The sequence below is a fragment of the Rhinatrema bivittatum genome, chromosome 6, assembly GCF_901001135.1.
Source record: "Rhinatrema bivittatum chromosome 6, aRhiBiv1.1, whole genome shotgun sequence".
Taxonomy (NCBI): domain Eukaryota; kingdom Metazoa; phylum Chordata; class Amphibia; order Gymnophiona; family Rhinatrematidae; genus Rhinatrema; species Rhinatrema bivittatum.
The window spans coordinates 286,783,891-286,799,118 of NC_042620.1; the positions used below are offsets into that span (position 1 = coordinate 286,783,891).

At 41.4% G+C, this 15,228-nt stretch overlaps 1 protein-coding gene across 6 annotated transcripts in view; it reads left to right on the forward strand.

Moving 5' to 3' along the window:
* Positions 1–15,228, forward strand: part of LOC115094347 (TRPM8 channel-associated factor homolog) — a 267,622-nt gene that overhangs the window by 67,766 nt on the left and 184,628 nt on the right. For all 6 annotated transcript variants that reach the window (XR_003857531.1, XR_003857532.1, XM_029607299.1 and 3 more), the window contains 2 exons: positions 6,418–7,406; positions 13,440–13,534. Coding sequence is in view for 4 of the 6 variants with exons in the window: in XM_029607299.1 (XP_029463159.1) it covers positions 6,418–7,406; positions 13,440–13,534 (1,084 nt within the window). In the remaining 2 variants the exon portion in view is untranslated. The remainder of the gene's footprint in view (positions 1–6,417; positions 7,407–13,439; positions 13,535–15,228) is intronic.

The window sequence follows — 15,228 nt, forward strand, 5'->3', positions numbered from 1 at the left end:
CTGCCCCAAGAGCTTCTGTCATGGTTAATGGCTGTGCATGCCAGGAATTTCCTTTAGGTCAGGGGACTAGGCAGGGCTGCCCCCTTTCTCCTTTGTTATTTACTCTTTCTTTAGAAACCCTGCGTCAGCAGATTCGTGACAATGGGAACATTCATGAGATTCTTATTGGGCGACATGGGCTTGATTTTTTAAAATTATCCATTTTTTTCTGATGATATCCTATTACCCATTGCTCAGCTGCAACAGTCAGTTTCTGCCCTTTTAGCTGAATGGGAGAAGTATGGGCCACTGGCGGGGTTTAAATTGAATTTAGATAAATGTGAGGTCTTACCTCTCACGAATGAGGTTTGTACTTCTTGGAAAGGTCACTTTCCTATGTGCTGGGTGTGAGATTCTTTCATCTATCTGGGCATTACATTGCCTAGAAATCTGGCACAGCTGCATCTGGTGAATTTTCAAAGGGTATTCTCCTCTACCGACAGCTGGTTAAAAACATGGCAAGATGTCCCCTTATCTCTGGCAAATAAAATAAATCTTTTTCAAATGATCATATTACCTAAATGGTTATATATGTTTCAGATTGTTCCTTGTTATATAACCCGTCAGAACCTTAAATAGAGCACGCCATACGTTCTTATTTGTGGAAGAATAAAAAGCCCAGTGTAGCATGGGCCAAGCTGGCACCAAAATGGGAACATGGAGGTTTGGGATTAGCGGACTTAAAACTTTACAATGTGGAATGTAATTTACGCCATGTGGCAGATTGGCTATTGGGCACTGATGATTTCTACACTCCAGTAGCATGGGAGAGAGAGATCTTTTCTAGAGCTAATTTGAATTGTCTGTTACATTCTTCCTGGATGTTGTTATCATTGTCTCTGAGGGACAGCTTTTTAGTTATTCTGTTACTTCTTTCCTGGCAGTATCTTTGTGCCTCTTTGCAGTTGTGAAGTAACTTCTCTCAATTCTTGCCTTTGACTGGTAATGAGGCTTTCCCTCCTGGTATTCACTATAGGGTATTTTTCTAGTTGTGTGGCAAAGGGGATGCCAGTGATCTCACAATTTCTAACTGAGAAAGGGGTGGTTGGAATCTTTTCAAGACATGCAAATGGAATATGACCTTAAGAACTTTGCTTACTTACAGGCTAGAAGTTATATCTGTTCTCTGAAGGTATCAGACTGGGAGCTCACAATTGAGCCCTCTTCTCCGACATGTTTGTCATAGAAGATCCTGCGCGTCACTCAGTTTCAAACTTTTATTGTCAATTATTGGCAGTGCAACCTAGCATTGATTTTGGGTCTATCCTTGCTTCTTGGAAAAGGGAATTACCACTAGATCTTACTGACCAGCAATTTACACTTTGTTTTAAGTGAATAAAATCTGCTACTTGCAAAATGGATCTGCGGGAAATGCAGTACAAATTTTTAATGCGGTATTTTTGTCTCAGCAGAAAGCATTTCATATGTCGGTTGTTGATTCTGAGTAATGTAGCATATGCTTTAGCTCGGTGGGAACCTTGTGACACCAATTTTGGAGTTGTCCCAGGGTAATCCATTTCTGGAAGATGGTGAGTCAGTATATCTTTCAGATTACTGGTATACTCCTCTCCCTCAAGGCCGTGTTACATTTCAACAATTTGAGGGGGCTGGCATTGGGAAAAAGATTCCTTAGAATGTGGATTAGAAAAGTTTTGCTGTTTGCCAAGAAAGTGATACTGCAACACTGAGTGGGGGATGTCTCACCTACTTTAACCCATTAGAGCAGGGGTGGGCAATTCTAGTCCTCGAGGGCCACAAACCTGTCGAGGTTTTAGGATATCCTAATGAATATGCATGACATAGATTTGCATACAACTGAGGCAGAGTGCATGCAAATCTCTCTCATGCATATTCATTAGGGATATCCTGAAAACCAGACTGGTTTGTGGCCCTCGAGGACTGGAAGTGCCCACCCCTGCATTAGAGGAATCAAGTTCATATTATGTGTCTGAATGAAAAGAATATTGATAAAGTTGATTTGACTAGAAAACGCAAGACATTCTTACCTATTTGGGAATCTTATTTACATTCTTTTTCTCATTGTGTTCTGTTCGCTGGTCGTGGCCCTCCGTGACCAGCCTCATGTACTTATCCATGCCGTGGCATGGCTTGGGTGGGCCCTGGAACATTGGTGTCAGTGGGGAGCCGCTGCCAACTCAGCTCCTCCTCTCAGGCTCCCCACTGGGCAGTCACGGCTGGCTTCTTCAGTGCTACTCCCTCCCGGCACGTGGCTGTGCACTGCCTCGGGGCCCTCTCTCTCCCCGATCCCCTTAGGTACGTGCTCACGCCACCTTCTGTGATTTAAAGGGAAATTGCCATAGCCCCTCCCTCCTGTTGTCAGCACTTTTCCTATTTGAGGCAAGGTCTGGCCTGCAGACCATGCCTTGACTTCTTGGCTCTTGCTCCTGTTCCCCCCTGGAGGGTGTTCCCAAGCTCCTGACCTGTTCTGCATTTGGACTCCCTTGGATTCTGACCTTTGCCTTGATGTGACTATGGGATTTGCCGCCTGCCTTGACCCCAGTCCAAACTCTGACTGCGAGGTTTGCTGCCAGCATCTAACCTTGCTTGAACTCCGACCCTCATCGGTATCCAGACCCCACACCTCGCTCCAGCCAGCATCACCACTCCACCAGGAATTTCAGAGACCCCATGTAAGTCCAGCTGGCTCTGGTACCCAAGGTCTGAACCTGAGGGGAACATGGGCTGGTAGTGGTGAAGTTCCAGTGGGGTCTCTACTCCCCTACAGCCTTGCCACTGATGATGGGGACCTTTTGGGCCCATCCCCACAGCTGGTGCCAACTCCCCCTCGGCCCAGAGGTCCATAACCTGAACACATCGGGATGGAAGTGTGATACTTAATGATTACTGAATGCCTTAACTGTATGTCTGGTTGGACAATACGTCATAGTGACAATAGTGGAGGGAGGGGTCTGTTATATTGGGGTCTGTTGAGTTAAGAGAGACAGGGTACATGTTTGGTATACAGACATTGGGAAGTGTAGACCAATGTATCTGATCCTGTTTCTGATATGCATTTTTGCATTTTGTACCTATCTGTTGGAAATTCTTGATAAAAATACTTAAACATAAAGAACTTTCTTTGTGTGGCAGGATCCTCCAGTCCATCACTATATGCCCTTAGTTCCATTCTAGTTAGTTAAGAACTCATGAGTTTCCATCCCTCCTTGCCCTCCTCCCAAATTGGAAAGCTGGGATTGGGTGCTCTGGCCTTTATAACCTGGCCATTTTCTTTTTTCAGGTGTGGCTATAGTCATTTCAGAATTAAACAAAACCACTCAGTAGGTTAACCCAATGTACAATATTAAACTAAACCTACTTAAAACAGCCTTTAGATGCTGGATTTGTCTGCTAAATTCTCTGAAAAATATTTGCTTTAATAAATGTAATAAGTGGAAGTGGTAGTTTCATATATTTACTATTAATCTGTACCATCCCAGATGCCAAATGGTATTTATGTACTATAATCAACACACCACCACCCACCCTATTCAAAATATCGTTTTTGTTTTGTGACTTGTGTTCTATTAATATGTGTCTAACAAGACTTTACAGAGCACTGTTCTAGATTAAAGACAATAAATGTAATAGCTCCTTTGGTATCCCACTGTGTGGATCAACAGCATATATCTGACCAGCTTAAATGTACTGTGATCGGCAAAGTAGAAAGGACGGAGTTTGAAGGGGATGTGGCAATGTGACTCAATTATCGAGAGCAATATTGGATCCATATGCTTCAAACAGTACAGGGTTTAAATGAACAACTTGATTGGTGGTCTTTAGTCTAGAAAACAAGATGATTGGCTCACACATAGCCACATGGTAGCATATTTAAATAGGTACGGTACAGGGAGACGCTGGTCTGCCATTTGTTAAAAAAATTTGGTTCGAGAAACTACTAGGGAAGGATTTTACAAACATTGCAATGTGGAGGACGTTGCAACCCTTGAGGAAGGATGTTGTCCAAAACTTGGCCTTGTTGGGATAACTCTTCAGCTAAGTATATTACAGTTGTGAAGAAAATTGGAGTATTGGAGGAGTAGTCCCTGTTTACGCAATTTGGACAGATACAAGTAAAGTCTTGTTAGACACATATTAATAGAACACAAATCACATAACAAAAAAATATTTTGATGGCTCTGCTTACAATAGGGTGGTTGGTGGTATGTTGATGATTATAATACATAAATAATATTTGGTAACCGGGATGGCACCGATTAATAGTAAATATATGAAACTACCACCTTCCACTTGTTAAATTTATTAAAGTGAAGTTTTTTAAAGAGAATTGAGCAGACAAAATAGGTTTGGTTTAATATAGTCAGTTCAGGTCAGACACTCAGCAGTAAGGATGTCTGATTTCCCTCCCTGGTGAGAACTCCCTGCCTCATCAGGTTTTTACTTTTTGAAGGGAATCCACTCTGCGCACATCTTGCCAGAAGGTCCCTCTGTGTTTAGTTGCAGTTAGGAAATTCTTTTTGCCAGAACCCCTGTGGGACTCCCACTCTGGGACTGAAGACCTGAATGTGGCAAGCACCTGTGACAGCTTGGCTGTGTGAGGTGTTTGATGGCCAGAAGATACCAATTTTTTTGGAAAGGGACTGTGTTCAAACCTTGCTTCTTTGGGGAAGGTCATCCTTGCTGGCTGGACTCAGAAGGCAGGGGCTGAATATCAGGGAGCCCATCAACCCCATGAATGTGGCAAGCCCCATGTGCCCTCACTATGTCACAGGGAGCGATGGTCGCTCCCTGTGACATAGTGAGGGCAAAGGCGATTGGCGCCATTTTGAAACAAGTCCAGCACCTGCACCGAGGGTATGATTGAAGGGATGGCTCCCGGACCCCCCGCTAGACCACCAGGTACATGTAAAAGGTTTTTGGGGGGGGGGTCGAGAGGGTGGGAGAAGCAAAGGGGTAATTTGTAAAGGGTCGGGGTGGGTTTTTTTATCGGGCCATCGGCGTCATTTTTATCAGTGGTAGCCAAAATGGCGCCGATGGCCCGAGAGCGGGAGATCACGCAGGGACACCCCCCCCCCCCGCTGGACCACCAGATAATTTAACATTTTGGGGGGGGGGGTAAAGGATTGGTTTTAAAGGGTCGGGGTGGGTTTAGGGGTTGTTTTGGTGTGCCGGTTTTCCCGCCCTCCCCCCAAATAATTCCCATACTCGATTTAAGGATTTTTCACGATAAATCAAGGGAATTCCTATTGTATCGAGTCCCTTACCGATTAATGACGATTTTAAAATTATCGGACGATAATTTAAATTGTTAAAAAACGATTCTCATCCCTAGTATATAAAACTCAATAAATAAATAAATAAATAAAAACATGGAGGATCTGGCTTAGAAAAATCATCATGTTCTGATGAAAATGTATTGCCTTTAAAACCAATTTTTGTTTCTTTGAAAACAACAATTGTAACCTCAGAAAAGTCATTATGCATTGATACAAAATAGAGGAAACATCTTTATTGGATTCATTAAAATAAAGAATTGCTACAATTATCACATATAATTCATTGAGAATTGTTGAAGTACTCATGAATATAATGTTAATTTTTGTTTCGCTTATTTGATCCGTTATTTAAAATGACTGTGTTTTTATTGTGCTGTGTGTGACTGGTAATGTGAATGACTGGGATGTGAATGTGAGTGAATAGTTCATTTTAGAGATAATTTTGGTATAATTGATTACAATATTTAAAGAAGTGTTTAAATAAAGGAAACAATGTAAGTTAATACATAGTGGGGTTCAATCATCCGTTAATTTAGTGTATCTAGTTTTATTGACCTCTATTGTAAACATTGCTATAAGGGCCAGAAGTATGCTGAAGCAGTATGGATGTAGAACTATCTCATACATATTTATTAGGGATATTCTGTAACCCCACATGGATTGGGGTCCATGGGGATGGAATTTGTCTTCTGTATGTCTCAAGCATTTTATTCTTTATACATTCCTCATTTTCTTTTTAACTTCTTGGAGTATTTTTATGATACATTTTAAATTAAGAGCAGAAAATTCATACAGAACAGAAAAGTTTGTGAAAGAGAGCATTTTTATGGAATTGATTCTTTGGGCTGCACTTTCAAAACAATGCAAAATAAATATTCAAACAGTTGAATGAGTTCTGAGCATATCTTGGTAAATTTCATTGGTGAATGTATTTAGAAATTTTAAAAAATGCATATAAAAAGCTGATTGAAATAAGTGGACAACCGAGACAAAAGCCTGCACACTTGTTAAGTTCACTTTTGAAAATAGAGCCCCTGTGTTCTCACTACATTCTTGTTCACAGAGGAAAATGATGTGACATCTGTTTTCTATTTTCATGAAAGTAGTTGTCTTTTATTTCTAGGCATCAAAAAGATATTGAGGCAGACATAAATCATCTACTGAATGGGGTGACTGAATTGAACCTAGAAAAAGAGGAGCCTCCTTCTTCTCTTCTGGTGCATGGTTCTCTGGCCTTTTCTCTTGTAATGGATGAATTTATGAGAACAAAGTTAGCAGCGGCTTATTATGGCAGAGGACGTGTTGTGGTTGCAACCAATGATCACCATATCAATGACCCAGAAATGAAGCAGTTTATCCTCAATGCGGTATCCTGGCTTGATGATGGAAGACAAGGAAATATTGCTATAGATGTGCATTTAAAGAACCTGCATGATATCCTTTCTGAGGAAAATGTTGCTTGTGAGCTGTCAAACTTCAATGCCAGTGCCAGTGTCTACTGCTGTACAACTTACACTGACAAAGATGCCGACAAAATCCACAAGTTTGTGGCAGAAGGAAAGGGCCTACTCATTGCTGGTAAAGCTTGGGTCTGGGCGTTTCAGAACAAGGACAAAAATGTATTGGTTGAGTTTCCTGGCAACAAAATACTCAACAGGTTTGGGATTACCATCCTAGGAACTGCTGCCGCCTCTAAAATGTACAAGGCTTTAAACTCTGAAAAGTTCTCAAAGCATTACAGCTTACGAAAAGCATTGTTTGAATTGCATCATGCTTTCCATTTCAACAAAGGCGTAGACATTGCTTCATCCTGGTATGAGACATTTGTCAGGGACTGTCAATTTCTCAAAGATATTCCACTTTCTGCGAGTCAGGTGTTTTCACCTATTCAGCGATGGCTGGTTCAGCTGTTTCAGAGCTATGGATTTCGACCAGTCAGCCGGGAACATAAAGTTAGAAAGAACTCAAAGGAGTTCTTCCTACTGAAGTTATTAGCCGTTGTCCAACATTTAGTTTCTGATTTGGAAACATGGATAAAGCAAGTAATGGCAGACTATCTGGAACTTCCTATAGAGCCTCCAGTCACACTCACTGTCAATGCTACAAATACAGGTATGACATTGTTTTTCTTAATTCATGACTTAATGGCATATGAGAAATGTGTTCTATATATTAATTCACTTACAGAACCTACATTACAGTAATGGACTGATTCTCACATGAACTTAAAACACTAGAAATTCTGAACTTTGTCTACTAAAGCAACCATAAGTTTGCACTTTCTTACCCATCTATTACATTAAAAATTGTCTGTATTGCATTTGCTACAATTACTTGAAATATAAAAGTTTAGAATTTTTTCCTATGCTTTCACTTTTTGTCTCTGTACCATCTTTTTCAAAACCGTAGATCTTTTTGGACAATGTCCCATCTTTCTAGGCCCTCTTTCCTTTTCCTCCTTTTCCTATTCTGTACCTGCGCCTGGCTCTCCAGGACTCTTTCCACAGAAGATCCTGGAGTCTTCTGATGTACTGTTTTTCTAACACAGAACTTATACATCCTGGGCTCTAGATGCTATCCATTGCAAATTTGATTCCTCCGTGAGCTTTGACCAATATACTATAACTGCTGAGTTAAAACTAGTCTTATAATCTGCCTTAAGGCTAGTCATGGAGAAAGGCAGAATAGCAAATGTCTATAAATAAATAAATGGAGAGGTCTGATAGTGGACGATGGACTTCTAGCCAAAAGAGAACCCTAACTTTATAACGTAATGGTGACTCATTGAAGGATGGCAGATAAAGACGAATTGACCCATTCATTCTGCTAAGGATATCTCCTAGCTGCGACAATTGGATGCTGGCCTGTTTGTAGGAAATCACTCCTTATTCACGTCAGTTCTGGTTATCTTTCTTTCTGGTCTCTGTCATTCTGGGTAGATTGAGCATAACCCCCCACTCTTTGTAACAGTTTAAAAATGGCTGTGGCCTAAAATCTAGTGAGACTACTACCCGAGCATCCAAGTTGCAGTTCACCATAGAGAGAAACAAGAATCTCATGAACCATACTGCCTTATTAATCACACTCACGTTGTTGTCTATGTCTTTACCTGCTAGTCAATCAGAAAACAATATCAACATTAAACCTGATCTTGAATATTCTCTTCTAAAAATGACAATTTATAAAACGTTTTAAAGTTTGAAATTCTTCCCTCAGTCCCAGAGCTACATCTCAGTTGCTGTTTGAAGGTACTGTAGTACTTTTGTCTCACTATTTGCTATTCTTGGGGGGGGGAAGAGTTTAATTTATAACCAATCTTTTTAGCTCCTTTTCTGCCAGAAGTATTATTTACTGGTTATTAGGGATGTGTTTTCATTTTAAAAGACACAGGCACTCTCAACAACATTGCATATTTTGTTTTAGATCGTTTCTAAACTTAAACACTAAAAAAATTACAAAAGTGTGCTTTATAAAATTTTCATTTAGTGCACACTATTTCAATTTAGTGAACACTATTACAACTCAAATAGTGCAAACTAGATCAAAATAATGTGCATTAAATGAAAAATTGAAAAAAAAATTGAAAGAAATCCTAATGAAACTAGAAAAAAATGATAAAGGGAGAAAAATGAAACCAAACATAACAAACTGAAAGTTTTATGGATGCACATCCCTCCTGCTTCTAATAAGGGTAATTTATTTATTTAAAAGATTTCTAGCCTGCATGTATCCAATGTTGAAAGCAGAAACAAATAAAAATGCTTATAAAGTAGAATGACAATACAAACAAGAACAAACATACAAAAATCCTACTCTGCATAATTATGGAAAAATATGTCCTACTTCACAATACTTAAAAATGCCATAAACTGCAGAACCTGCCCAGTTTCCAAGATAACAAATACATTGGGATGCTTCTGTCCTACTGCAACTAGGTCTCGGTGAGAAAAGCATGTTGAAATAAGAATGCCTTTAACAAGCCTTCTTAAAGGAGTATTTTCAATCATCCATAAAGAACTAGAAGAACATTCCAAATAGCGGGACCTGCAGCAGCAAAGGCCCTTTCTTAGGTTTCCCCTAAATGAGCACAATGAATAGTGGGAACCTCCAGCAGACCACACTGCAAGGATCTCAGAGCTCAAGCAGGTTTATATAGTGTAACATAAAGAACGGCATTGGCACAGGGAGAGGTATTTAAACTCAGCAGCTGGTGTATTAACAAACATAGCTAACTTAAGTTTATTCTCCACTGGATCAGCAACCAGTAGAGAGAGCACAGAGCCAGTGTAATGTGTCCTCGCCATGACTTGCCAGTCAAAACATGCTGCAGAATTCTGTACTATCTGTAGTGCATGAAGAGCCCTTGCAGGTAGACGAAGAAAATCCTATAAGTGCTGTGAACAGAGTTAAAGTCTGCACGTAATTTGTACATGTAGACTGTAGCCAACATTTTCAGATTGAATAAGTGTGTATAACTTCACTTTGAAAATTCTCAGGTAACTGGCCTAATACATGCACAGATTAACTCCTCTTTTGGAGGGATTCATTTGTGCAGGTTAATTTACACACACACTTTTAAAAATCAATACATATGCGAACTCTGCCCGCACACCCATGCCTCTTTCCAGGGAAGGTAAAAGAACATGCAAAACTGGATTACTTACATACTTTTAGATGCATTGAGCCTTAGCTGTTTTTCTACATTGGTGTATGTACATAACACTTTGTTTTAGGTGTGTAGAAGGCTTTAAAAAATTTACTCCCTAAATGCCATTCATTATTTGTTTGAAATTAGAAATTTAGCCTGGCATGCATTGTTAGGTACAGTTTCTAGGTGGCAGCTACATGTTTTCTTCCAGCACATGGGCCACATCCAGGCTACAGGAGATCTCCATCCAGCACACAGCAGTGAAAGTACAGTATGTTATTTCCGGCCAGAAGTAACATTGCCAGGCTGGAAGTGATTTGGCCACTGAGCCTCTGGGGGAGACTTCCCTGACCATCACTGGCCCCCTATTCAAACTAGGCCCTTAATGTGGCCCTCAGGTCCAAAAGTTTGCCAACCCTGTTCTAGCGGAACACACACTTTTATCTGAATATATAGTATCTGCATGCTCAAGAAGTGCCGTGAGTGAATAAGATGTGCAGGCTTTGAGGCTAAAGAGGGTTTATGATAGTTCAGAGGGAAATATGTAACACTCTGTTCATCAAGGTATATTGTTGCCCGCCTGCCCCAGCTCTTGGTTCAACCACAAATTACTTACCCAATCCACAGAATCAGGAGTGATTAGGCATTAGAAAGAAAACAAGAGATACTCTCATGGTTTGTATCCCAACAGGGTCTGTTATTAGTCTAGAAAATCTTCAACATGAACAGCATTTCAGTGCCTGCTCCAGACCTACAAAGCTCAATAATGCAATGGAAGCTCAGTTTTGCTTCTGGATTACTTACTCCTTTACAGGAGGCACAGGTCAAACTGTGTGGACCAGAGATCCTTCTGGTTCCCAGGGGCACTCACATCTCTGAAAGTCAGCTCTCCAACTTGTTACATAATGGCCTCGAAAAGCCTTGCATTCTGTTATGTAGCGGAGTGTTTTAGTGTTCCCTTGCGCCTCAGCCCGACCCCAGATGGATCCAGGGCCGAACCAAGGGTTGACGGCGTGCTCCAGCATGGCTGATGGTCTTACCCTCTGCCAGGCCTGCAAGCTCCCAAGGTCAACAACATGATGATGTTGGAAGTTGAATGGTCCTCCGACCATGCCGAGCCCTTTCGGACCTGCCGCTTAGATCAGCATGGAGCAGCAGGCCTGACCTGAGGACGAGGGCAGACGGGCCTTGACATGAAGACATGACACCAAGGTTGATGCAGACGGCATCAGAGACGAGGGCTGGAACAAGACATGACACCAGGGCTGATGCGAAGACATCACGGACCAATGGTCGATGCGACGGCATCCCGGACCAGGGTCGATGCAACGACATCAGGAACAAGATGTTGAAGCGAAGACATGACGCCAAGACTGATGCAACGGCATCCAGGACGAGATGAGGAACTTGATGAAGTCCAGACGAGACGAGAAGCTGGGAGGGTGAACATTGGCACTGTCTATCACTGCGCGCCCTACACAGCCCGAGGAGGCTGGTCACGGACCATGCTGAGTACGGGACGAGAGCAGGAAAGAATCCAGTTGAGGTGGGACTCCGACGATGGAGCCAAATGTCGTCCGAAGCACCACAAAGGCTGGCAGGACATGACGGCTCAGGAGCACAGGAACGAATTCCACCTGCAGGCCACTCCACGCTCGGGAAAGACATCATCCGAGGGAGCCGGGCCTGACAGGACCAGAAGGCTCAGGAGCGCTGAAGTGAACACCAAGAAGGGCAGGACACCAGGAGGCAAAATACCAGGAGACGAAACACCAGGACACCTGGATGAGGACCTCAGGCACGAAGACTTGACTTGACATGAAGACGAAACGAAGAGGAGCTCCACGAAGAAGACCTGACGGAGCTCTGGCAGGCAGGAACCTCCAGAGTGAAGTAACTCCGATGCAAGGCGAAGACTTGGGCTGGAGCAGGAAGTCCAATCAAAGGTGGGGCCAGCACACTTCCTGTGACTGGCCCTTTAAATTCTAAGAAGAGGTGCACGCCAGCACCTAAGGAAAGGCAGCAGGAGCTTGTGCAGGACCGCGGACAGCGGTGCTCTCCTGCACGCTGCGATGGCAGAGCAGGGGAGGCAGACTGTTCACAGGTAGGCCCTGGGGCAGCCTCCAGGCTGCCGAGCGAGGACCCCGTCGATGGCGTTACGGCCCCCGACCGCGGGGGCAGGATGACGGTGGCTCCCTGCCACAGAGGCAGGTTTCGGGGCGGCCTCCGGGCCATGGAAGAAACCAAGTCCATGGCTCTAGCCGCGTGAGAAGAGGAGCACGAAGGGCGGCCTCCGGGCCACAGAAGGAAAAACAGCCGCACGGGAAGGCCCGACATCGGCGGCATCCATGCCGCGTCGGGTGAAGAGAGGTGAGCAGAGGCATGAAAAAAGGTGAGTGCCTGCTCACCGGGGAAAGCTCCGCGGCAGGTTCATGACACAACTTGTCCCTTTGGCAAATTGTCACAGAGATGCTGAGGGTGACAACTATAAGAACATAAGAACATAAGAAAATGCCATACTGGGTCAGACCAAGGGTCCATCAAGCCCAGCATCCTGTTTCCAATAGTGGCCAATCCAGGCCATAAGAACCTGGCAAGTACCCAAAAACTAAGTCTATTCCATGTAACCATTGCTAATGGCAGTGGCTATTCTCTAAGTGAACTTAATAGCAGGTAATGGACTTCTCCTCCAAGAACTTATCCAATCCTTTTTTAAACACAGCTATACTAACTGCACGAACCACATTCTCTGGCAACAAATTCCAGAGTTTAATTGTGCGTTGAGTAAAAAAGAACTTTCTCCGATTAGTTTTAAATGTGCCCCATGCTAACTTCATGGAGTGCCCCCTAGTCTTTCTACTATCCGAAAGAGTAAATAACCGATTCACATCTACCCGTTCTAGACCTCTCATGATTTTAAACACCTCTATCATATCCCCCCTCAGTCGTCTCTTCTCCAAGCTAAAAAGTCCTAACCTCTTTAGTCTTTCCTCATAGGGGAGTTGTTCCATTCCCCTATGATAATGCAACAGCATATTACAATCAGTTGGTTTCCTGAAAAGTGAAAACCAGAAACCCTCAGAAGTAAGGGAAATTTTAATGTCCAAGTAAGATACACTATGAGAAATCAGAAGGACCCCTAGGGAGAGAGGAGCAGGTTAAGGGAACCTATTTACTGCAGTGAAGCTGGTGTGCAGTAGAGAGATTCTGACCAAGTGCCACACACACACCATCCATTGTCCAAGGGCAATCAATTTTTAAATCCAACCCTGGCAGTAAAAAACAAATAATAAAACAAGGTTCATTGATATAAATGTAATCCACCTCACTGCATCAGATCTAAACTACCACTTGTTTGAGGAAATAGAGAGGGTCCAAGTTAAAAATAACACTAGATTTCTGAAAATGCATGCTGTAAAATCCTGATTATAGCCATCTAGGAAGCTTGTTTGCTATTAAAATGGATTTTTATGATTTCTGTGGGTTTTTTTTTACAGAATCAACTGCATGGAGAAGCACATGTCTATATATTGCTCAAGCTAGAACAGTAACCATTACATTTCCTTCTGCTGCTATCAATATGGGCTTGGAGGTAACTATTTATAAAAATATCTGCTTTTTGGAACATAAGAACCACCATACTGTGTCACACCAAGGGTCCATCAAGTCCAGTATCCTTTTTCCAACAGTGGCCAATCCAGGAAACGTACCTGGCAGGATCCTAGAAAGCAGTTAGATTTCATGCTGCTTATATCCAGGGTTAAGCAGTGGCTTTCCCAAAATCTACTTGATTAATGACAATTTATGAACTTTTCCTTCAGTAACTTATCCAACCCTTGTTTAATTCCAGCTATTCTAAATGTTTTTCCATATACTCTAGCAATGAATTCCAGAGTTTAATTGTACATTGAGTAAATAAATAATTTCTCCAGTTCGTTTTAAATGTTATTAAGTAACTTCATGGAGAGTCCTCTAAGTCTTTTTTTATTTTTTGAAAGAGTAAACAACCAATTTGCATTTTTATAAATTTTTTATTAAGCTCTATTTTTACTGAATTTTAACAAAATTAAATATTAGACATGTTTGAAAAGAAAAGCAGGCACATACAAAATATGCACGAGAAATATACAAATACAATATATCAAAGAAATAATATGTAAGTTGCTTTAGCCAAATTAGACCACTACATGTTAGAGAAGGGAAAAGAAAAGGCCAAAGGACTAGAGCCATACAAGTAATATTAAGCAAAAGTGATACATCTAAACAGAAACATTGCCCCTAAAACCAGTACACATCAGCACAGGACAGGTTAAGGACTAATACTGCATCTAGCATCTATGAACCCCCTCAACTACAAAGGATCATAAAATAGAAATGTACTAATATAAAAAAACAAAAAAAACAAGGCACTTGCAGGGGTGACTGATAACACGTCACCTCCAGAGACAACACCTCAAGTCTCAAGACCAAAAACTTCCTCCTACGGTCCTGTGTGGCTTTGGCAAGATCAGGACCAAAAAAGCAGGAGGGTAGGCTATCTAAAAAAGCAAATATGGAGATTAGACACCAATAAAATGTCCAAGTACAACTTTATTAACAGATGGAGACCATTGGTTTTATATATGTGCCCGACTCAGGCCAGAGTTTCGCCCCACACCGGGGCTGCCTCAGGGGCTAGAAAAAATAAATATAAATCGTGTGAACAATACAGGACATACAAAATTAAAAAATAATTAAAAACATAATTAAAAACATAAAAATGTGTAAACATAGGTAACACAAAGATATCGATATTTAACCAACCACATCAAATGAGGCAGACAAGAATACAAACAAAATTAAAAATTGAGAAACAGTATTAACATAGTGCTTATTACCTGTATATGTTCAAAAGCAATATTTGACAAGAATACAAACAAAATGAAAAATTGAGAGACAGTATAACATAGTGCTTATTACCTGTGTATGTTGAAAAGCAATATTTGAGAACCAATAATGTTCTTAATTTAAAATGTCTAGTGGTCAGATGCTTCTGAAATAAATAATGAAAAAACTTTGCATAGGTCACCAAACAAAAAAAAATGTTTAAACAAAGATGGCTGGAACCAAGAAAAAAATGAAATAAAATGTGATCTTAAATAAAAAGTGAACAAAATTTATGTAAGCATGATATAAAAATAACTTTTAAATTGTGATTACAACTACTGCTCTGTGGAATAATCAGTGCAAATTTTCAATAAGATCAGAAAGCTTATGTGAGTGAAACAATAAATAGATAGATATAGG